The 23,279-nt window shown below is 33.6% G+C and overlaps 4 protein-coding genes across 10 annotated transcripts in view; 2 read left to right on the top strand and 2 right to left on the bottom strand.

Annotated features, from left to right (window-relative positions):
• Positions 1 to 6,251, bottom strand: part of LOC135166645 (retinoic acid receptor RXR) — a 71,123-nt gene extending 64,872 nt beyond the window's left edge. Inside the window, exon 1 of the mRNA XM_064129116.1 lies at positions 6,087 to 6,251. Coding sequence (XP_063985186.1) covers positions 6,087 to 6,105 — 19 coding nt within the window. The 5' untranslated portion in view covers positions 6,106 to 6,251. The remainder of the gene's footprint in view (positions 1 to 6,086) is intronic.
• Positions 6,252 to 6,501: 250 nt separating this feature from the next.
• Positions 6,502 to 11,204, top strand: LOC135166641 (beta-1,3-galactosyltransferase brn). 6 transcript variants are annotated; one of them, XM_064129100.1, is made up of 4 exons: positions 6,502 to 6,897; positions 6,978 to 7,063; positions 7,366 to 9,196; positions 10,705 to 11,204. In XM_064129100.1, the coding sequence occupies exon 3, from the start codon at positions 7,417 to 7,419 to the stop codon at positions 9,193 to 9,195; it is 1,779 nt and encodes a 592-aa protein (XP_063985170.1). In that variant the 5' UTR covers positions 6,502 to 6,897; positions 6,978 to 7,063; positions 7,366 to 7,416; the 3' UTR covers position 9,196; positions 10,705 to 11,204. The 6 variants fall into 6 exon arrangements, with proteins under 6 accessions (XP_063985170.1, XP_063985171.1, XP_063985169.1 ...); XM_064129101.1 differs by having other exon boundaries at positions 6,502 to 6,892; XM_064129099.1 differs by lacking the exon at positions 10,705 to 11,204 and adding an exon at positions 9,529 to 10,677 and having other exon boundaries at positions 6,502 to 6,892; positions 7,363 to 9,196.
• LOC135166653 (microtubule nucleation factor SSNA1-like) lies at positions 10,667 to 18,206 on the bottom strand. Its single transcript, XM_064129128.1, has 3 exons — positions 18,018 to 18,206; positions 13,350 to 13,549; positions 10,667 to 11,329 (listed from the first exon to the last, which is right to left on the bottom strand). The coding sequence occupies exons 1-3, from the start codon at positions 18,067 to 18,069 to the stop codon at positions 11,219 to 11,221; spliced, it is 363 nt and encodes a 120-aa protein (XP_063985198.1). The 5' UTR covers positions 18,070 to 18,206; the 3' UTR covers positions 10,667 to 11,218.
• LOC135166652 (uncharacterized) lies at positions 14,107 to 17,207 on the top strand. Of its 2 annotated transcripts, XR_010299721.1 has the most exons (5): positions 14,107 to 14,406; positions 14,528 to 14,696; positions 15,213 to 15,475; positions 15,660 to 15,784; positions 16,031 to 17,205. XR_010299721.1 is itself a non-coding variant. In XM_064129127.1 (4 exons), the coding sequence occupies exons 1-4, from the start codon at positions 14,336 to 14,338 to the stop codon at positions 16,035 to 16,037; spliced, it is 510 nt and encodes a 169-aa protein (XP_063985197.1). In that variant the 5' UTR covers positions 14,107 to 14,335; the 3' UTR covers positions 16,038 to 17,207. The 2 variants fall into 2 exon arrangements, 1 of the variants encoding a protein (XP_063985197.1); XM_064129127.1 differs by lacking the exon at positions 15,660 to 15,784 and having other exon boundaries at positions 16,031 to 17,207.
• Positions 18,207 to 23,279: the final 5,073 nt, after the last annotated feature.

Genomic DNA, 23,279 nt, shown 5'->3' on the forward strand with positions numbered 1-23,279 from the left:
TAGTAATTCACATATTGTGCATTTGTTAATAATTCATTAGTAAGTTACATTCATCGAGAAACTGACCCAAAAGATAATTTTTTTGGCCACAAATGCAAGCAGGAATTATCGTCTATCTGACAGCAGCCATTTGACATTTTTTACTGCATCATCATCGCTTTTCTCTATGTTATTTCAACATACAAATTTTTCGAAAACTCGATCACATTTCAACTTGTAATTTTTTCCTCAATTAAATTTTCGTATTTGGTTAAAAAAAAAGTGAAAAACCAGAATTTCATATAAGAGTTTTAATGAAAAATCAACACTTTCATTCTGATCAAAGACCAAAATCTAAATTTTTGATCATCAGACGCAAAAACAAAATGTTAAAAAAAATTTTAAAACTGTGTTTATTCATTTTTAGTGATATATAATTAGTTTGAAACTTTAAATCATTTAAACTTCGGTCAAACGATCAATATCATATACTTACTGTTATATATTATTCTATTCTATGCGTGATAGCTAAGATATGTCGTAAAAAAGAGGATTATATGGTCTAATGTGCCTGACTTTTAAAAAGTACTGAAATTTGTTCCCTCAGATGTTGGTTAGCTCCATTTATAATATTTTATCAGACCTAACCGTCTTTCCTCGGAATTTCCATGTCTTTTCATGTTTCTGCTCTTATTTTTCATTGAAGTATTTTTATTTTTCTTTGTACCCGATCGATCCTACATTTTGTAAGGACTTCGTGCCCACAATCTGATTTTAGATAAATCTCATGTGATGTCAAAAACCAAACAACAAATTTAAAATTCAGTCGTACTTTTGTTCTGCTTCTCCGATTTATGAAATATCACGAGCGATGCTAACATTTATTCAATAACATATGAAAAAAATGTTTATAAAACTAGCTGCATTTTTCGAATAATCTATTTCTTGTTCGATTATCCTTGAGAATATCGCAGGAGTAGTTTTCACGTAAAATGGAAAAATCAAGTTCGTGGTAAATCGTACTTTTCCTTTGGCCTATCACTCACGTATTATAAGCGCGTGTTTCATTATCTATTATCTCCCGGAATGCGTAAAATAATTAGTTTATGATTTTTTTCAGTAGCTGACGACTATTGGGGTCATTAGCTATCGAGACATTAGCTAGGGACAGTTTGATGAAAAACGTATTTTCTCTTCTAAATCATTCCCTTTTTTTATGATTGAGAAGTAAATTTTTAAATTTACACTTAAATTATCTTAATAATATCCTCTCCACCTGACGATTATTTTTTCTTCCATGAAATAAAGATAGGAATAGAATATTAATTAGAAGGTTAATCCGACTTAAGCTAATTGATCGCACAGAGAGAAATATTCAGTAGAAAATTATATACAAATTTCGTAGTTCATAAGCAAAAAACAATTCAATCAAAATTACGGAAAGATTTGTAAAAAGTGCCGAACGCTTCATAATAGCGCACACTTTTGTTGGACCCTTGGTAATTTTTATTTGATCTTTGTTTTCACTCACCAATTACGGACTTGCGATCAATTTTTATTAAACTATTTCCTCCCACCCTTCCATACAGAATGATCCGATTCAATTTGACGTGTTGCCACGATATTCTCTATAATTTCTGATCATACCGTGTGTCCACGATCAAATATACAATTGTTTAAGGAGTGAAATTACTGTTGGAAATACTTGACTATAATTTTATGCAAATACTAGTTTAATTACTGAATATTGCAGTATCGAGAAGTTTTAACCGATGAAAATACTCATTATTAAAATATTTAGTATTAAAAAAAATTAAAGAATTAAATGTCAAAAAATTTGTTTACTTGAAGACCGCCAAATCTTAAATATTCATTTAGTTAATAGTCTAAAACTTCTTAGATTAAAAATATCACTAGTATTGACTACTAAAACTGTACTACTTTACTTCTACATAATGAATAATTCTATATGTCAATACATGGTATTTTGTATTTTCAACAAAAAAAAAAAACTATCTTGGAATTAACTGATAAAATGTAGAATTATGGATTTTTATGATAATTTCCAACGAAAAATGAATCAATGAGCCACTAATGGAGTTATTTTAATAGAATAATGAGCCTCTAGAATTCAATATGTTTTTAATCATCAATTTAGAACTGATGATCGTTTAAGGACAATTCATGAGATTGAGTAAAATTAAATCACAATTGTAAACTATCAGTCTTCAATTTTAATTTTGGTAATTGGGATATTTTGTTCAAGTATTCTAAATTAAATAATCTGGTAATAACTGACAGGTGGTGATGACGATAATGGCGTATTAAATTTAATGAACAATTTGCGAATTGTCAGATGCGGATGGTCAGCAGTTATAGCACTTTTAAATGATTTTTTATTAATTTAAATGATAAATTCAGGGTTATATACTGAAATTATTTATTAGTACCACAAACTATGAGCTACAGACAGACTGTTTATCTGACTCGTATTTCTTTTAAACAGAATGGACGAATCAATAAATACCTCATTCCTCAAATTTTTTAAAGAAATTTGTCATCAATTTCTTTCGGTCGTCCTTTATGCAATGGAGGGCATGGGGGCATGCCCTCCATTGAATAAAGTTAATTGAATCATAAAAAATTAAATCCATCGCATAATCATTTACCCCCATTCCAATACCATAATTTTTTAAAATAAAATAGTTCATAAAACAAAAAAAAATACTTTTCCACGTGGAACTCCCCTTTAATCACTGACAAGACCTTATTATGATGACCTTATGACGCCTTCGGATTTCCTTGACTCTACGAGTAATTGTTCAACTATCCTAAAAGAAAAATCTCAAGAATAAAAACCATAATAATTAATATCATCGTGAGGATACACCACCAGGACGTCCGTTTCCCTCATGCCATATTGCACGCCTACTGATCCCATTCAGATAAACCTATTAAAAGAAGTAAAGCATCGAAACAAACTTTTATGCCACAAAGAATAAAAAAAAAAACCAAGATCATAATAACCAACCAAAACTCATCTAATATCTGCTTTCCCAATCGACAAAGGCTGAGGGAACATAATAGAAAAAAAAAAGTTACCAAAATCGACAGGTGCAACAGCAGATTGGCAAATTTTTCCCTCATCCCCCTTCCCCACTTCTCGAGAAACCATAACAAGTATGAAAAAAGTGTGTCATATTTTGTAATAAGATCATTTGTTGAAGGCAAATGGTCTTATCAATAATTAATAATGTTAAAATTAAGTCAATTGATTTCGTTGAAAATTGAAATTTGTTTCGTCTACAGATGATAAACTTGTCAAATATTCTTCTCGCTGACACGAGAATATAATAATTTTCATATTTAAGATGCAACACAGCAGTTAGTCGGTGCTATAACCGGCTGGGGACGACTGGAAGGGAGAGTTTGGGCTACACTCGGAGTACAAAATAGCAGCGAAATGCAGGCGCACGTTGAAGATAATTTTTTTTTAATTTCTTTTTCTTGTGCACGCGAGAAACTTGGGGATATGGCAAACGACCTTGGACTTATATAACGAGAGAATAAGAGGAAATAAAAGGGATCCAGACTGAGACAAGACGAAATTGAGGATCGAAAGAGGGAAAAATCATTGACTAAAGAGATTAAATAAAATGCTATTCATTAAATTATTTAAATTTTTGGAATTGATACGGCGATTGGCGAAGATGAGTTTCATTTAACGGTTGAAAATAAATTTTGACTCGAAAGGGAGTTTTTAGATAACGGATATCTTCTGATCTAATGATGGACATTGGAAAAATAGACTTTTATTTGGGAAGTAAAAAAATGTTTTTAAAGGAAAATTATGGTATTTTGTTTAATGGAAATCGAGTAATTTTGAATTTTTTAAACTGGTAAATAAAGAAAGTAATAAAAGGGTTTTTTTCTCAAACTTCTCAGAGTTTCCCACATATAAATGTGTTTCGATGTGAAGTAGAGACACGAGAATAAGAAAAACATAAATCGTAAGAAGAATCAGTTGATCCAATCGAAGATTAATTTTTAATAAATATTGCCCAAATGGAAACTCCAATTTTGTTCAATCAATCTTGGGCCCGATGCATAATCCGATGGTTTCGGATTCAAGTCCCGGTCTAGACTATTCATGTTTTCAGTAGATTTTTCTTGAAAAATTATATCGAGAATTGTCCTAATTCTCTTAGTACTTAATTAAAAAACCGTAACTTAATTAAAAATAGGTAACAATATCCTATACCGTCACAAGAAGTGAAACGCGATAAAAACTTCCCATCTTCTGCGTGAACAGTAATAACAAAATAAAAATTGCATTTATGATTGTAGATTGAATGAAGATCATTCAATCATTAATAAATTCTAAATTTGTGACTTTTATGTTGTGTAAAAATTGGTAAAACTTTCAGATGATCATATAGTATGGGAATTTTTTAATGAAATTACGAAATTTTATTGCTAAAATTTCTCACACGGCGATGAAAAATGATGATATGTGGATAATTCAGGGGTCAAATTAAGGGTCGTTTAATATATTCCCATCTAAAACAGAACTATTCATTAAATCTACAGTAAAAACTATGGAATTTTCATATTTAAAAGACAAAATGAGAAATTTTCAAAACGTGACGTACTAAAATCGACGCATTATTGCTTATAACATTTGTCTTAATCAATCGAATGAATAATATAGGGGGACGATTCGAAGATTTTATGATACATCCCCATTGCTCGAGTCTAAAACCTCAACACCTGGCACAAAAATATTTTTTTCAATGTAAATAACGTAAAAAGTGGAAATTCAATGAAATAGGATTTAGAATACACAATTTTGAAGGACTATCATCATACTTCGAAACGGTCTATAGACATTTTTGTAGAGTTTATATGGGACTTCAAAAAATCCCACCAAAATGACTTTTTCCAACAAAATCTTAAAATTAATTTTTCAGGTTTTGTTAATCATTTCAGTTTTAAAATTCTCATAAGTCAATGAAAAATCATTCGAATTGGGCACATTAGGTGTCATTTTGAAAGTAATTCAAAGAACTTTCCAGAGACATATATGTACTACTGCATATATGTAGTATACTCTCTTTCAGTCCAGAAACCATAGAAAAACCCTTGATTACAGTCAGGGATCGTTATATAACGGATTTTAATTAGTAAAAAAAATCATAATCTCCTTGATTATATTCGAAGAATATAAAAAATGAAAATATAAACACTAATAATAATTAACACTTCAATATTTTAACTCGTTTATTCAACATTTATCATGTTCTCGTTAATACTTTTCGTATCAAATATAGACAGACAGAATAAAACAATCAATTCTGACTTCATTATCCAAAGAATATTCAATAGTACTCGAAATAATACCAGAGAATGACCTGCTGACTGCAGATCATTAATAGATTTGTTTTTTTTTTGGAAAACCTAGAGTTCGATCTGAGTCAAAAATACGTATAATAGGTGTCGCCACGATGCAATCACTGATTGCATGATATATATAGTATTTTACTTAGAACTATTTTCACGTGCTTCTCCTCGCTGTCACATTCGTTTGCCCTCATTCCACTTCTCATCACGATCTTCATTAATATTTTTATCTTTATCCCATGTATAGTAAAATTTCCTCAGCTTTCCACATTGACCAATAATTTTATCTCTCTTCATGTCGTTCTTGTCAACAACAAACAAAAATCTGTAGAATATTCCACAAGAATATGATAAGATATCCTAATGTTGCTGAATTATTCATAAATTATATTTTTCACTGAATGGAGTAAACATTTGATGAGATTCTTCTGATGATAAACAGACTCTACGACATCGAGCAATTTTCATCTGAGATTCTCTCGTTGTTTACTCAAAATTCAATTTATTTTCGTTAACAAAACTATGAAATTGCTCATCTCTGAAGAGAAAATGATGCTATGGCAATGATAGGTGACGATATGGTGAAAAAAAATCGGTCACTGAACTAGTTTCGTTTCGACCCTGACACTGCCATTGCCCTCACGATTTGTGTCAATCCCTCAATATTGTTACATTCCTATTTACGATAAATTAAACAGAGTACTTACCTCTTTCACTGGTCTCCATGGTAGAGTGTTGTGTACCACAATTTCCAACAGATAAACTCCAATGAGAATTATTGTAACCACTGATAAATAAAATTCTGTGTTATTCCTTCACCCTTTAATTTTGTGAAGGCCCCCTTCAGCCCAGGACTCTCAAATTCACTCGGATATAAACATGGCCGGTTGCCTCGGCTTGTCACAGTCACCCCGGGGTCGTTGAACTTTTCGACAGATCGTAAATATTATCACTTCTTTCACCTAAATACGTAACCAATTATTTGCTGATTTTAGCGATTTATTGGAAGAAATTTCTTTTCGATTGCTGGGGGGTATTTATTGACGATGGTGGAGAAATGTTTTGACTAGCTTCTACCTCCGGTTCGTGACCTACTCACAAGATGGCGACGGTTTGATGACTCGAAGGGGGGAGAACATGAAACATTTAAATGTGCATATCACCGGGGTTTAACTGTCATGACTCATCTTTTGGATCGAAAATCCTCATTCAGTAAATTGATAACAATTTTCGTGAATCAAAATAGAGTTTAATATTTTTAATATCAAGTTGTGATCTGGCAGACTGTGGGAATCGGTTGACTGCTGAAGGGATTTTTGAGGTTATGTGACTTTCAAGTGCGAATGTTTGTGGAGCATTAAAACGTGGAGGATTAATTAGGGCTTCATTAAGACAACGGCGGGGCTTTCAGTGATTGTCTCAGAGTGATTTACACTACGTAATCGATTAAATTAGTCTAAAATGTGGATTAACGCGAGGTGATGGGAATGACCTCAACATCTCTCGAGTCATTGTAAGGTATTTAATGATTTGACTATTGTAGGACTTTTTTTCTCATTCAGTTGGTTTGGAATTCATAACAATGTGGTTGTTTATAGGATTTCGATGTAATCGAAGTAAGAAACTAAGGATCTGAGTGGTGCTGAATGATGGCGGAGTGGTGACAGTCCTATCTTGACTGATGGTAAATGCAAAATACTCGAATACTTAATTAGTCTGCCCAAACAGAATATGGAATATTCAGATAATTCGTTACCTAGAATGTGGAAAATATCAAGTCCGAAAGTATTTAAACACTTCGTATCTACTAAATACTGTTCTGTCCAACACTATTAGTTACACAAATCGGAAAAACAAAAATAGCAATGTATCTCATCACCTAATCTCTTGAATTAATCTAAATTTAATATACTCATAAGTCTAGAATGTCTTCGGCAAAAAGGATTAATGATCAATAATATTTCACCTTGTTGTAATTTTTAGCAGAGGATCCCAAGACAAATAATCTGATTCCGACGATTGACATAAAATTACCACATGATCGCCTCGTTGGCCCCGTATACCCAGAGACGCCTCAGGATGATCTCCAGAATAAAACTTAAATATATTCTGATCTTCGCATTCTCAATCTTCGTCCTGGATTTTTTTGGAGCCTTCACCCATGTCTTCGAGCTCTCCTACGACACCTACTTCAAGTATCCCTACGAGGGTGATATCCACAGCTTCATCGATTCCCTGAAACACCGGAAGAAACCGGAGATGGATCCCATCAACGATTACAACTACAGTTACATTCACGATTTGAAGGACTTCTGCGTGGATACCCAGAATGATTTTCGAAGTTTGAGAATTGTATTTCTCGTAAAATCATCAGCTGAGCATTTTCAAAGAAGAGTCGCAATCAGGAACACTTGGGGCTTCAAGAAAAGATTCTTCGACGTCCCCACGAGGACTGTTTTTCTACTAGGAATTCATGAAAACGACGAAGACCTCCAGAAGAGGATAGACGAAGAATCAGAGAAGTTCAAAGACATTTTGCAAGCTAATTTTATCGATTCTTATTTCAATAACACCATTAAAACGATGATCGGGTTTAAATGGGCGTACAATCACTGCAGGAACTCCAAATTTTATATGTTCGTGGATGACGATATTTATGTGTCTGTTAAGAATGTCCTGAGATTCATCAGAAATCCCGCTTACTATCCAGAGTATTTGAAAGATCCAAATAGACTAGTCAAGAGGGCATCTGGCCGGCAGAGGAATGAAGCGGATCATTATGATACAGTAGCAACACCTGAAGATAATGATGCATTAATGGATATGGAAGGTATTCAAACTGTAGAGATGCCAACGAATATCCTAAAAACTGAAAGAACAACTGTTCGAGAAAAGATTCTGATGAGACAAAGAGAAGGGTGGAAACATCATAACAAGTCAATGCCTGATCAGAGTGGGAGATCAGGAGAAATTGAAGATGTTGGAGATGGTTTATTTAGGGATAACCAAGTGCCAAAGGATTCATCCGGGATTCACGAGGGACCATTGGTGGGAGGAAACGTCATAGAAGTTAATAATCCGCTCAATTATGTTGGAGATAGTGTAAATCAGAGTGAAGAGGTGCCAAAGGTTTTATCGAGAATTGCAAGAGCAACTGCACGAGAGAAAATTTTAATGCGACGAAAGGAGGGATGGAAGAGTCATAACAAAACGCGAATGCCCATTGCTGATGATCAATCGATAAAAATGAGAGATGAAAAAGTGGATAAAAAATTATTGCAGATTTCTAAAGTGCAGAAGTTAATGAGACGAGATAGATCAGTAGTTGTTGGAGATGATCAAGCTGATTTAGTGAATAGGTTCAACAATTCGATGCTTTATAAAAAATTAACCAGGGGGCGACGTCAGGTCCTTGATTTTGAACTTCCTGACGATGTGAAACTCTTTGCGGGGTACGTTTTCGTGTCCTCTCCTCACAGACATAAGAGCTCCAAGTGGTATGTCTCTCTGGAGGAATATCCGTATGATTTGTGGCCACCGTATGTCACTGCTGGGGCGTATATTCTTTCAAAGGCTGCTATGATTGAGATGTACCTCACGAGTTTGTACACCCAGCATTTTAGATTTGATGATATTTATCTGGGGCTGGTTGCCAAAAAGGCTGATATTGAGCCGTTTCACTGTGATGAGTTCCATTTTTATAAGAAGGACTACACCAAGTATAATTATAAGTATGTTATTTCTTCGCATGGGTATGGAGATCCTGGAGAGATGCAGGAGATCTGGAATGAGCAGAAGGGAATGGGAAATGCTTGAGGTAATGTTGTTTGATAATCTAAGATCTGGGAGGATTAGCTTTCGAACGTTATTTTGATTGATTTTTCACCTTCATGTTTGAAAATATAACATTTGTCAGTGGATTTTACAGTTCGTAAGAGTCGCTGATAACACAGGTCTATAAAATGCAGACTGATTAGTCTCCAAAAATTTTTTTATAATTTATTTTGGGCTTTCACATCTATTGGCTCGTTGTGTTGGATATAAAAACATAATTAAAAAATAATTGAAAATAGTGTTATATTCTGACAGTGAGCATCCTTATTTACTTAGTTGTCTATTTCATTCATTGTGATTGATGTTCTATTTTAGATATTCACTTTGAGGAGGTCAGGAAGGAATTCATATGTAGAAGAATTTTATTTATTTAGGTCTTCCCGGGCTCGACCCAATTTTTCTAATAGCTAATAGAATTGGTTACGCTGATTCTGAATTCCCATTTCGAAAGATCTTTCCAGCAAAATTTTGTGAATTTTCATCACCTGTTTGGGGAATTGCATTAGCTGAGGATAAGTTAGCTGTGAGAATTCTTATCCACACCAATTTTAATTGAAATAACCCCCAATTTTAATTGTTATGACCTCCCCTAGATTTGGATTGAGACGATCGAGACGTCAGCAATCTAGGTAAATCAATTTGGTGCAGAATTTTAAGTTAATGTGGGTGAGGATATTCACAATCAACTTCTGGTAATTAAATTTCTACAAAAGTTTATGAAAATTCCCTGCGTTTCACTCTTCAAAGACGACGAACTTTTGTTTCATTAAAACTATCACATTTTAGTGTATGTTTTTTTCTGTCTTCAATTATATGCCAATTGATTGATTACCTTGGTCGTTTTTAGATAGTCATTTTTAGTTCCCCAAAGACCATATTTTTGATATTTGAATCATTTAAAATCAGCACTTTGGAATTTAATAGATAAAATTAATTCCATCCTTGAGAGCGGGTGAGCCCGTATTTTGTAGAATTGTATAGCAATTATTATTTATTTCCGTTTGTATTTATCAAAAGGTAGGTTACAACAATATCTTCTACGAGCGTTTCTAATGAAGATTGAAAAATGAGTTCGATAAAGAGGACATTGTGAATGGATAGATCTATCATGACAATTAACAATCTTTAAACCATTACATGTGTTCAATCATCAACTTGCAATTACCTTAGTATTACGTGTATTTTTTAATTGAATCCAAAGAGCTACTCTATTGGAAAACGATTAGCTTTTCATGAAACTTTATTTTGATTTTCCAATTATAATGTTTAGAGATTTGAGGGTTATCTGAAATTCACTGGTAATTGGAGATCATTCCAAGTTATCGGAATAACTGACAACTAGCAAAATTACATTCGAAAGATAATCTAGTTGATTCTTAAATATTAAATAATGATATGATAATGATAAATGATAAATAAGAATGATAATGATAAAAAATAAAAAAAAAGAATGTTTTCAGTTTATCTTCATAGGAGTTATTTTTATTTCAGAAAGACTGTTAAAGAAATGGAAATGGTTGGACCCTTATTTTTAATATAATTCACTACGTTTTTACGGTATTTATTATAAACACATTGTATTATCTAATTTATGAAATTATTGTCATGTAAAAAATAGTCTTTATATTCGTCTAATATTATTACAAAGTAGCTTTGAAGTTTAACAAACAAGATTAGAATAATTCGAAATTCTCAAATCTCATTATTTTAATAAAATTTATTAAATTATTTATGCTACTATTATGGCAGTGCTACAACCCATCTGACGCCAAACTTCATAATAATTACTTAATCTGAAAGGCATTATTATAGATATTCTATTCGTCCATTATTTACGTATTTATAGAACCAATAATGATTAAACAGGTAGAAAGAGTTGTTTATAAAAATATGTCTAGTGATATTTACAAGTTTGTACTGGATTAAATTCCCAATCAGTTGAGGCAGCCCCCACTGCTGTGATAAATATTTTAATAAATAATTTTCTAGAATTTGAGGTTTTTTGTTATTGTTGTCTATACTGCGGCTTTTCTCCGTTGGTTTTAATTAGTGTTTGATCCAAAGTTGTTGCTTCACGTTTTATCATATTTAGGAGGAGTTGGGAACTTTCAAGAATCTGGAAATATAAATAGAAATTGTCAGAATATAATTTTTATATTTTTTGTGATATCAGTTATACAATTATTGCTCCTAAAATCCGAAAATGCTATTGTCAGATCGTTCTTTAATTCTTCACGGCTAAATGATTCAAGTTCCTCAATTAAATGGGGCTACTGGTGAGCCTTAATCATCGCCATTAATTAGAATTCCATTATTCTTTCAATTTTTAACTGTTCAATGGCAAATTATTCTTTAAATCAGCTGTTCCCCAATAACAACAAAAATATTCTGAATTCAATAAATGAATAATTGCTTGTGACATTAGAAAAATTACTTTAGAAAGTCAATGAAGTTGTCTCTGCAGTCAATTGATGGATTTTTTTTCAATTCATTTTTTACATTCATTTCAAGTTAATAAACGTTGCAGATGAAAATATTCTCGTATCGGTTCAATCATCTCCTTTTTCGAGAGAACTTCACCCAAAAAATCGCAAACTCTCACTGAAAATTCTTGAGAGACTGTCCTATCGAATACTGCAAATAGAATTTCAAATTGTTTACTAATGTATGTGTTATAAATAAATTTAGCGTATTTGAAGCTCTCGTCCACCGATTGTCGTAAAGGATTGAAATTAGGCCAAAGAAATGGAGAATTGTTCCTCTCACCCAATGCGATAATAAACTAATTGTGAACGAATTCCAATTGGTTAAACTCATAAATAATTCAAATTAGTCTGCAGGGCTCTGTCTCCTGGAAATAACGGGATGGAAGTCTCCTGGTTCTTGGAACAGATCGCGTTTGCGCCTGGCGTACAGATCCTATACGCCAGGGATTAAAGATCTAGGACTGATTCTGAATTCCGGGCACTGATTTTGTGAATGTGGAGATATTGACACTTCCCGACAACATACGAATTTTCTTCCACATCTTTTTTTTTATGTGTTCTAGAATTTTAATTTTTTTGGGAGAGTGTCGATTGACTCCTTAGCCGATACTTCCCAGCTAATAATTAAGTGCATTCGAATAATTCACAACTTGGCCGTAACTTTTATTCATTTCTATGGTCGAAATGCTGATGTGGTAATCGACGAGTTGCCTGAAAAACTCTGTGAATAACTTCAATCACTAATTGACTAAATTTAAAAAACGTCCAATGTCTCAGGGAGCTCTCACAAGTAAACGAAACTAACCGTGAGAACTTCAAAGTTCAAAAGTGAAGTTTCAAATGAAGCTTCTCCGCGAAGTTGTCTTTGTTATAGGGCTCGTTAGGCATGGACTTTACCGGGTGAAATACCCAAAACATAATTTCCATATTTTATATTATGAAAGAGAAACGAGATGGGTTTCTGGGATGAATTTACACAGGACGAATTGAAGGACTACCGGATACCAGGACATTCTGATGGACTTGCCAACAATAAACCTGACGTGCTGGCCAGAAAATGAAAAAAGAAGCTGTTCCGTCCCAGCCCCCTGTCGCGTTAACCAGGGCATCAGGAACTATCGTCATCATGAACACTCGTCACTTATTGGTAAATCATCAAATTTACACTATTTCAACGAAACGTATCATGTTACAAAATTAAAATTGAAGACTAACAATTTACACAAGTGATTTAATTTTACGCTATCTCATTAATTGTTCTGAAACGATCATCAATCCTAAATTGATCATTAAGCATATCGTGAATTTTAAAGACTCATTACTCTATTAATAAAAGTCTACTAGTGGCTTATTGATTCATTTTTAGCTAGACATTATCATAAAAATCCATTAGTCCACAGTTCATCAGGTAATTCCAACACAAATTAATTTCTTTTCATTTTGAAAATAGTAAATACCAGATATTTAGATACGCAGTTATTCATTATTGACCAATTCAAGTTGTAAATACTAGCGAGATTTACTAGGGAGAAAGCTTTTAGGTATCGAGTACACGAATATTTACTAAACTAGTATTTAAATGAAATTCAATTCAAGTTTGCCCAACGTTGATTTTAAGGATAGGGCGTGTTTCATTCAGATGAAAATTACCTTCATATAGGCTGATTCCGTATCCGCTATTGTGCGATCATACTCATTTCTTACAGCGATCCTCTTCCCTAGGCTGTCATTGATCCGTGTTAGTTTATACGACATCTTTTCAATTTCTCGCTGTAAGTTACTCTTCTCCTCTTCTTGTGTCTCTATTTCTGTTTGTAATTCAGCCCGTCGTAATTTCATGTTCTCCAAACCTATTTAATCGGAAAAAAATTACTATTTGAAAATATTTATTATATTTTAACAAAGCCGACGAAAGACGGTAAAATATCAATCAGGGAAGTATATGGGAATTATAAACATTTTAGCGTGTATTCCACGTTAATGGAATACAAAAATTCATTCTGATACATTTCCGGAAAATCGAAAATTTAAAATCTTACAGAAAATTTTAAATTAAAAATTAAGAACAAATGTGTAATTTTTATTTTTCATTTCTTAGAGAGACCCAATACCTCAAAAAAAAGAAGAATCAATCAATTTTGTTCCACTAAATTGGAGTTATTGAAGAATACAAACGTTTAGGGAAAGTGTCTATTCACACGCGCTACGAGAATTTTTACTTTAAGGCCCGGTCAGATATAGGGAACTATCTGGCATAGATAGTTTTTGTTTTTCAATTTTATCTGGAATTTTGGTACAGTCCTGTATCAATTAGAGATGTTCCAAAAATGAAAATATGCCGAAAAAAGCAGAAAAAAACTACAATTTCAGAACCCCACCTTTTAAATTTATATGTTACGGTAATTGCAATCCTATTATAAAAAGGAGACCCGTGTACAGATCGATATCGATATTTCTCGAAGAAATATCTCGAAAATGCGTAAGCGTAAGACAGAAACCGAAGCGACATCTGTCGATTATATTAGTCGCACATTGGGCTGGAACAAATGAACCGGTAAAAACCATCACATTTGGCAACGTGTTTGAGTGTTTTTATCCTATTATAAAAAGGAGATAATTTATAATCGTGAAACATCATGACATCTCCACCTATTAAATATACGACCAACAGAGCCATTGATCATTTCAATGTTGCAGCTACACTCATGTAAGTATTCCTATTATTATTTTTAAAAAATGAACATATTTCAAAAATTTATTATGCATTCAATCATCATAACCTATCATTGACACGTGTTCGGAGAGTAATTTCATTTTTTTTTTCTTAGGAAAATCATCGGCTACGTCGACTGCATTGAAGGCCTGAGAGAGTTGCCAAAGTCTCCATCTAAGTGGATTTACAAGTGCATTTTAAATAACAATGATGGCAGAAGGGTTCGCATACTTTGCTCGGGGGATGATGCTCTCAAATACAAGGATGAGATCAAGATGTATCAGGTACAGGTGATTTCCATTCAAAAAGAAAAAAAGTGAAATTGTCACATATAATACCACAAGAGTGGTAGGGAACCTAGAGGGAAATACTCGATAATGTTGAAGCTCGAGTGGTATTCAGGAGATTATTTTTCCTATCCAAATTTCGGCAAAGAGAATTGTGCCATGAAATGAAGAGAGGTTTATTTGGTTAAGTTATCGTTTGTTTTTTTTATATATAGCCTACCCGCAGAATTATGAAAAAATTATCGCATATAATACCACAAGAGCTCCGAAATTATCGAATATTTCCCGATAGGTTCGTTGCAAACAAATTAACGTAAGAACGTACGTTATTTATTTGTAGGGAACCTTGAGGGAAAAAAAATATCAACGAATAAATAACATAAATGCCCAGTTCAGTTTTCTAGGTCAGTTTTCTGTTTTGGAAACAAAATGAATATCTATATGAATATCTATGCGAATATCTGTATGAATATCTATGAGAATAGATGAAAAATTTGAAATTTTACTTTTTAGATAATAAAAATCACTGGAGGGATTATTAAAGCGGCCAATCCACAGTATCGGCGATCAACGGACACTGTGAGCGACAAAGAATTTCAATTTGCACGTAGGAGCACTTTCGACATCTTTGGCACATTTAACATTACGAATGGAGCTGACAATGGAAGGTCGAAGGTCATCTCATATAAAAAATTGAGATGGAGAACGTTTGTGCTGCTCGCGGGCCAGTCCAGATCACTGGATGGCTCAAAGAGCCATTCAGAAGCATTACCACGGTAAGTGGTTCGAGTTATGGATCTGGCATGTTTTGTACAAGGGTTCATCGCATGACCATTCATGTGGTAACATACATCCCGAGAGAAGATTTGATCGAGGGAATCAAAATGACCATTAAAGGTCGAGTTGATTGTCGTGGGGATGGTTTTGTTCTGAATATTAACAGCATGGATGACATTGCAGTCCTGACTGAGGATGTAGCCCTCAATGAAGATGAGTTGGATGATGCTGTCGAAGCACCTCCTCTCATTCTCAAACGAGGGGCAGCTGAATCTGCATCTGGAGAGGCGATGGACGTCGCGAATAAGGTACTTTTTTTTATTAATGGTTATGGTTATCCAAATTTAATTACTTTTAATTTTTCACTATTCTCCCTTCAATGCAAGAGAATATTGCAATATTTTCATCTAATGTTGGCTTAGTTTCAAGCAGAATTCAGTATAATATTTTCATTAGAACATTAATAAAAAAAATTTTCTATGGAAATATAAATGAAAATGCATTGAATCATTCATTAAACAGTTATTAAGAACAGATAATCTTTTTTGTTTCAGAAACTGAAAGCTGAATAGCTTTAATGACGGGCTATTTACTCTGGAAGTTCAATTGCAAAATTGAAAATTTTTTCTATAACAAGTTCTAAACTGTTATTTTTTCACACAAAAATTGAGTTCTATAACAAGTTTAACACTGTTATTTTTTTACGCAAAAATTGAATTCTATAACAAGTTTAATACTGTTATTTTTTTACACAAAAATGAAACATTGACAAGCTTGAGCTCTTTAAGAATCTGATTTTTTACTTTTAAAGACTGCCAACTTCATAGCAGTAACGTTAATACTCATTTAGCTTTAACAACCAAAACAGATGGAATTATAATAATCTATTCATGAACATTAGTATTTATTCAGAATTTATTTCAATATATGGCCCTGTTTTTGAAGAAAAAGTATTACTAAACATTTGTATTTTTTATATATAACAGAGAAAACTGAAGACTAATTAATTTTATGATTAAAGTAGATAAAGCTCTCCGGAATCACAGATAAGTGATACAAAGGATGTATTCATGTTAATGTTTGTTCATAGTTCTTAACATATGTTGTAATGTCAATTATAATTGTTGGAACATTATTTTTGTTTTCATTTCAAAATCCGTCCCACTCCTGTAAATGTTTATTGAACGCAAGTGGCATAGGTTTGGAGTTAATGGTTTCATTAATAAAAATTTAAAACGCGATTTTTTTGCAGACATTCAGTTTGAACCTTCCCTACGGTTGTAAGTCGCAGGTATACACCTTAGTGCGGCAACAATGTCTCCTGCACTACTACTCACGAAAAAAAATTCGCAAGCAGCGATGTTCTTGGTTATGTGAAGGGAATAAATAATCTCAATCGCATAATTTGATGTTCACAAATAATTAGAAAATCTTTAATTATTAGATTAGATTATTATGAGACTAAGAACGCCCTCTTCCTGACTTGACTGATTGCTGTCGCTATTATAGCTAAATCTCGAATTTGCGGAAATGTTCTCGATTCTGTATACCGTATGCTGCCTCGCACTGTATAGTATATGCAATCTTAGAGCAATCGAAATATATTAAGATTTTCCCAATTGTCTTTTTCCATGAGTTTTAATTTTAACTTCGAAGATAGAATAAGAGCATTCATTTTCTAGAGTTTTCAATTCTTATGATTTGGAAAAGATGGCGCGTGCGTAGCACGCGCGGACGATCTCGTAAATGCAAAACCGATAACGCCTGCTTTTGTGAGGGGGGGGGGGGGAGCTCTAAAAGTAAATGATTTCCTGAAGAGTTCAAGGAGGATTTTGAAAAATTATCGTTCTCTGAAGAATGATTAATTATTTTTAGCAATTTTTTAATATCAAAAGTCTTACTCTGTAATGCGAAGAAACCCTGTGAATTAGAAAACTTTTCTTGCGGTGGCGATTACCTGACATTTTAACCCTTAGCGCTCCGCGCGTTGACGGATGGAATGACGGTCGGCTCGGTAGCGGAGCCAACGGAGCGCTAAGGGTTAACAAGTTATTTAATGTTTAACTCAAAAAAAATATTGCTCATTATTAATCAATATTCACTGTTTAATCCGAAAGATGTTTTAATTGGATTGAGTGAGTTTTTATCCGCCTTTCAGTCAAATTACAGGGCTTATCTGACCAGAATCTTTTGTACTTTGTCGTAATACACTGTCTTATAAGACAATAAATATATTTCCGCCTGAAATTACGTTAAATGAACAATAAAATCTACTGTTGATTCACGGTACAATCATTTTTAGAAACCAAAGTTGAAATCACTTCAAGCTACTGAGTTTACTTGTAAATTTCTTATTTATCTCATTAACAATGAAGTCCATGAATGAAATGTCAACCATTCGATTGGTAATTTAACAAAATTCCTGACAAAAACCGTCTTTTGATATTTTCTCATAAACCCACTTCTTCTAAAAGAAATTCAACAAAATTATGCTATCAAATTCTCAACTACACTTTGAAGGTTATGTTACACGTAACTCACATTTAACAAGTTCTTGATTATAAGTTTGCAGAGCTGCGCCGTGTTGTGACATATTAAACCTTAATTATCGTTGCAAATTAATCTACAAAATTATCCTCCACATTTTAATGTCCAAAATAAACAATTAATTTAACCGATCCTCCCACTGGTATGTTTACAAAACAAAAAAGCAGCTACTGCGCCAATACTCATCGCGCAACAAGATGGCGACTCTTTCGATACAAATCCCTGCATTATCGATGTAATTGCTAAATATTAGTTCTTGAGCGCGAAGTGATGTGGCAGTTTTCGCCTATTTTAAACTTGACATTGGATAATTTATTTTTAAATAAATTCTGCCTTGACAAACAGTCCACTGAATAACAAACGAAAAATGATCGCAATTTTGTCGTGTAATGGATGAGTTAATGAATTCTGGGTTAAGTACGTTGAAATATTTCAGGCTATTACTGGTTATAAATATATCGATAAGTTTTTGCTTCTAAATAAAAACATTGTAGTCGTCGAATGCCGATCCAAAAAAAAATCTAATTTTGGTAGAAATGATGCAGAATAATAATAGCCTAGAATGTAAAAATATATCATTGAGAGTGCATGGTATGTGTGGACAAAAATTAACGGTCTGTCCACAGCTTTGTTTAGTTCATGTGAGTATTTTAGAGTTTTTCTCAGAACAGTGAGGGAATGTTTAGAATAGTTTTAATAAACAGAAACAGAGAAGGAAAAGAAAGAAATGCGAGAAGAAGGGCCTTTTGTTGAATGGGTCCAGAGGGTGAAAACTTTGGTCACTAAGAGTTAGTTCCTCTGGAGACATCACAGGAGAAAGATATACCTTCTGCGTGCGATAATAAAGAACAGTTTATTTCCAAATCGTAATTTAAACTGCAAAACGTATCCTTTATCCCTTATTCGTTGCTACGCAATGAAAGTCTCGGGAAGTATCCGATAATTTTGAAGGTCTTGGGGTATTACTACTGAGAATTTTTTCTCTATTATTTTTTTCCCCCAATATTCCACAAATATTGTAATAAGATTCAGATGTCCGGTTTATTAGCGCTAACTCCGAAATTATCAGTTTATGTCCTCAATTATCCATGACCTTTGATCGTTATTACCGGGAATTCCCCAAAATTAACAAAATTTTTTTAATATATTATTTATCGAAATACCGCCGTTTGTTTGGGTCCGTTATGTGTTTAGTAGGGTCGCTCATGGACCGCAGACCCTACGGCCCAAGTAAGACCCGATTATCCACCTTCGTTTCTTATGGTCATGCTTCCCCCACTCCATTCATCATTTTATGTGCGAATACACATTTAATTTCAGTTAGTTCAAGTTTAGTCTCCAACTTTGCAACAACCCGGAACTAATCGTTTTCTATTTCAGCCCTAATCGAAGCGCTGCAAATAGTCCCATCATTGTATTCAACAGTGAAGTTCCTCCGATTTCTGTAATCCAAACGTATAAATTTATAACAATTGTGAAAATGTTTTTTTTTGTGTTTTCAGAATAAAGATGAAGACATCACTTGTTAAAAAATATGATCGACTATTTATTTTATTAACCACGTGATCCATTATTATCAATTGAAGAGGTGATACCGATTATTATTACACTAATTCGTCACTTGTATGATGAAATTCCACTGTTACACATTCACCCGCGCTGCGACTTCACTCCACAACAAAGTACTAAAAATGGCAGCTTGTCAGATCTATGGTATTTGACGAGTTATTTTGGCGGTCATTCGAGCATTTTCGTTCGATGATTCCGACTGAGAATTACAGTAAAACATTCTTTCCCCCGCTGGTAATAAAACAGTGAATAATTTCGGCAAAACTCGCTATTGGGATATGGGTAAAATATATAAATAAATGTAGCAATACAATTAATTACTTTAACTAGAACTCTTTATTACAGGCACGAGGAAGACACGACTGACCTAAAGCACCGGTGTCCAGAGACTGAATTCTTACTATATGAAAAACCTTTACTATGGGAAAAAACAAGAGAACGTTTATGACTCCAGAGGACAGAGTTTCCTTTGAATGCCACCTGTCGTAAGAATGACAATGCTCTCAAGTTCAGAGCACAACACATCATAAATTAGTCCTTTTCTGGAGACTCTTTCAAACACATCATAAACCTTGTCGAGTGATTTTTGAAGATAAACAGAAGAGCTGTGTTCTAATTTTCCAAAAGCAGCGTAAAATGAACAAAAATGCAATTCATTTTATTAAGATAATACTAGGATAAGATGTAGGGCTATAGGATTATATTGTAGTCGCAGCGTAGGTGCTATTCGTGGGGAAACCCCGCAAATAGACATGGATTGGTACAAGGATGCAAGTCTGTACGATAGAAGTACCTAGAGGGTCATATTTTGGGGGTTTATGAGGCCCACAGATGTGACAGGCGGAGATCGTTGCAGCCAGTGAGGTCCAGGGATGCTAGGACCACGTGACGTGATTAGGGCCCAGCCAAGGGTTGAGAAGAGAGACAGGGTCAGAGTTGGTTTTGAGGAATGATAGACGATAGACGCGTGGTTAGACGATTAGGACGATTAGGACTTAGACGTTTTGCTTGTGTGCGCTTTTTTTTTTTTATTATTAAACAGTTTTAAACCTGGTCGGTTTAATTTGTTTACAAATGGTAGGATACAAGAAGGTTATATTGCTTAAATTCTTATCGAACATTTTTCTAGAAATTCACTAATGATCATAATAGATTTTTTCTCTAGTCTGGCCAAAAATTCCCCAGAATAATACGGTGGAAAAAACTTTTGGTCGCATAATTTTTTAATCATTATTTGTCTAGCACGATTATACAATGAACACTCCCAGAGGACGTGTTCGATACACGCGCTTAAGAGTGCGCGTATCGAGTGTTGAATGTTCTTTTGTGCGTTTAAGAGTGTCTGAAGAGTGTGTTAAGTGTATTAAAAATAGTGAAGACAGTGTTAATATCAATTGTACCCCTTTTCATAGAAAATAATCTGTCCTTATCTTTTTAAAAAGTAACCCTACCAATACATATTGAACTTTTCTATTGCTCTAGTTTGACTGAGTGAGCTACAAATGCCTTTCATTGGATTTAAATTTAATTGAGGAGATCGTTTTATTCGAGAGCGATCACAAAATTTCTTTCAGTACTCAACAAATATTTTTTCGTGGCATTGACACAAATATTGAGCACTGGGTCTCTACTACCCGCGTGGGAGGTGAGAAAGAACGGCGAGATAAAAACTGTTGATTTAGACGTTGGCCGCATTTCATTGTCTATAGCTCGTGTTGATGGTGGCTGAAAAAATGTGAAGTAACGTTTCATGGACAATATTTATTTTTAGGTTTAATGAAATTCTTCACGAGTTCATAAAAAAACTGCCCCTTCAAGTGCTCCGGATAATGAGGATTTACAACAGAATTTCGCAATATGATTGTTATTGTTGAGAAGAATTTAAAGGATAATGTTTTCCCAGCGAAATGTTTTCTACTTTTACGGTCGAACATTAGAGCTTCCATTTCAGCGCTCAAGTTGCCGTCCATTTTACGACGATTTTATTGTTCAAAGTTTACAGTGCTGAATATAAATTTCGATTATTTTCGGTTTCGAAAATCGGAGGAGCAGAAAAATGTAGTTTGAAAGGATAATTGGTAAAATAATTTTTTATCCACTTTCTGAAATAATGAACAAGTAGAGAACTATTAATTTTCTCAAGATGAAAACATCTTGAGAAAATTAATAGTATTTGTTTAAAATCGTAATAAATTAATTCCAAGAAATTAATTTCTAGCAAAAAAAAGCAACAGCGGAATGGTAAAACGACATAAGTGACTTTTGACTATTGGCTAGTTTTTGATGAATATCTCAAAATCTGGGGAACATAACAAAATTTCCATTAGAACGTTTGTGTAGAGCGAATTGAGTTGTACAATAAATGATTGTTTGTTGAGGAACGTAGATTTTGGATTGTCAGGCGTCGGAAAATTGTGTCGAGAAGAGGAGACCAACTGAGGCCGAAAACTGAGGTATAAAAGACGTCTCGATTTATTATCACTTATCAAAAAAATATACAAAATGTACACAGTTGTTTGAGTGATTGTTGGATACAATTAAATTGTGGTGAATCAAGTCGGTGTTAAACAACAATCGTGTTAATTGACTCGAAAAATTATTAAGCATTAAGTTGCGTTGAGGGATAGCTCGTTGGTGAGACCCGAAGATCACCGATCCGATGAACCCCGGAAGTCTCCGAAATTCAACGATCACTTTTCGTTGAGTTAGGGAGCGTTTTTGATGCCTACTTTAAACAATGTTTTCGCAAAAATTGGGTTATCACTCTTAGATTCGGAGTTATATCGGAGGTAAGTCAACTTATCTCGTTTTACCACTTCGCTACTGAATTGAAGAATCGAAATCTGGAAATTTCCAGAATATTTGAAGAGTTTTAATTATTCATTTATAAATAATTAATATTTAAAACACTAACTCTACTGTGTAAAGTTTAATTTTAGTGACGTTGGATGCCAAAAATGTTTTCAAATTGTTCTTGCAAAATTTGACTGACAAATTTAACGATTTTCAATGATTGAATAGATTGTATGGTGGGTTATAACTTTTAATAGAATATTTGGGTACCGGTCCGACGGAGTGGTAATGAGTGTGAAGTTGGCGGCTCAAGCCGACGCTCAGGGCTGCCAATCACACGAGTTAAAAGACCCTGTCGCACGTGTAGACAAACTATATTTTTTGGTACTGATGTGACGTTTAGCGAGTGGCGAATTGTGTCATTTTTCGTTTACAAGTTTTTTCTTTCCGTTTACAAGTTTTTTTTTTCCGTTTACAAGTTTTTTCTTTTGTTTACAAGTCATCGAGAAGTGTTGCCATAGACAGAGTTATCAATAGTTAAATTATTGCAGAGAAAAATGATTAATGATCATTTTTTTGTCTCGTTTGGAGGGGGATTTGTCTGTAATTACGCAATTTTTTTTATTCTGCTGTATGAGCTTGTGAAAATAAAAATGCTGCATCATTGATTTTCATCGCGTGCTTCTCGATGATAAAAGATTTAAAGCTTCACTCGACCTTGCCATTCCCTGCGTCATTGCAGGGTGAAAAACAAAAACAAAAATAGACGGAATGGAAAAGAAAATTAGAAAGGAGATACAATGGTGCATCATTGACCGTGATATTCCTTGAAGGTCATCCCTGTCACTCTTCGTCAATATCATGGTTTATTATTACTTCCAAGACGTCAAAAAT

Source organism: Diachasmimorpha longicaudata, chromosome 10, assembly GCF_034640455.1.
Source record: "Diachasmimorpha longicaudata isolate KC_UGA_2023 chromosome 10, iyDiaLong2, whole genome shotgun sequence".
Classification (NCBI taxonomy): Eukaryota; Metazoa; Arthropoda; class Insecta; order Hymenoptera; family Braconidae; genus Diachasmimorpha; species Diachasmimorpha longicaudata.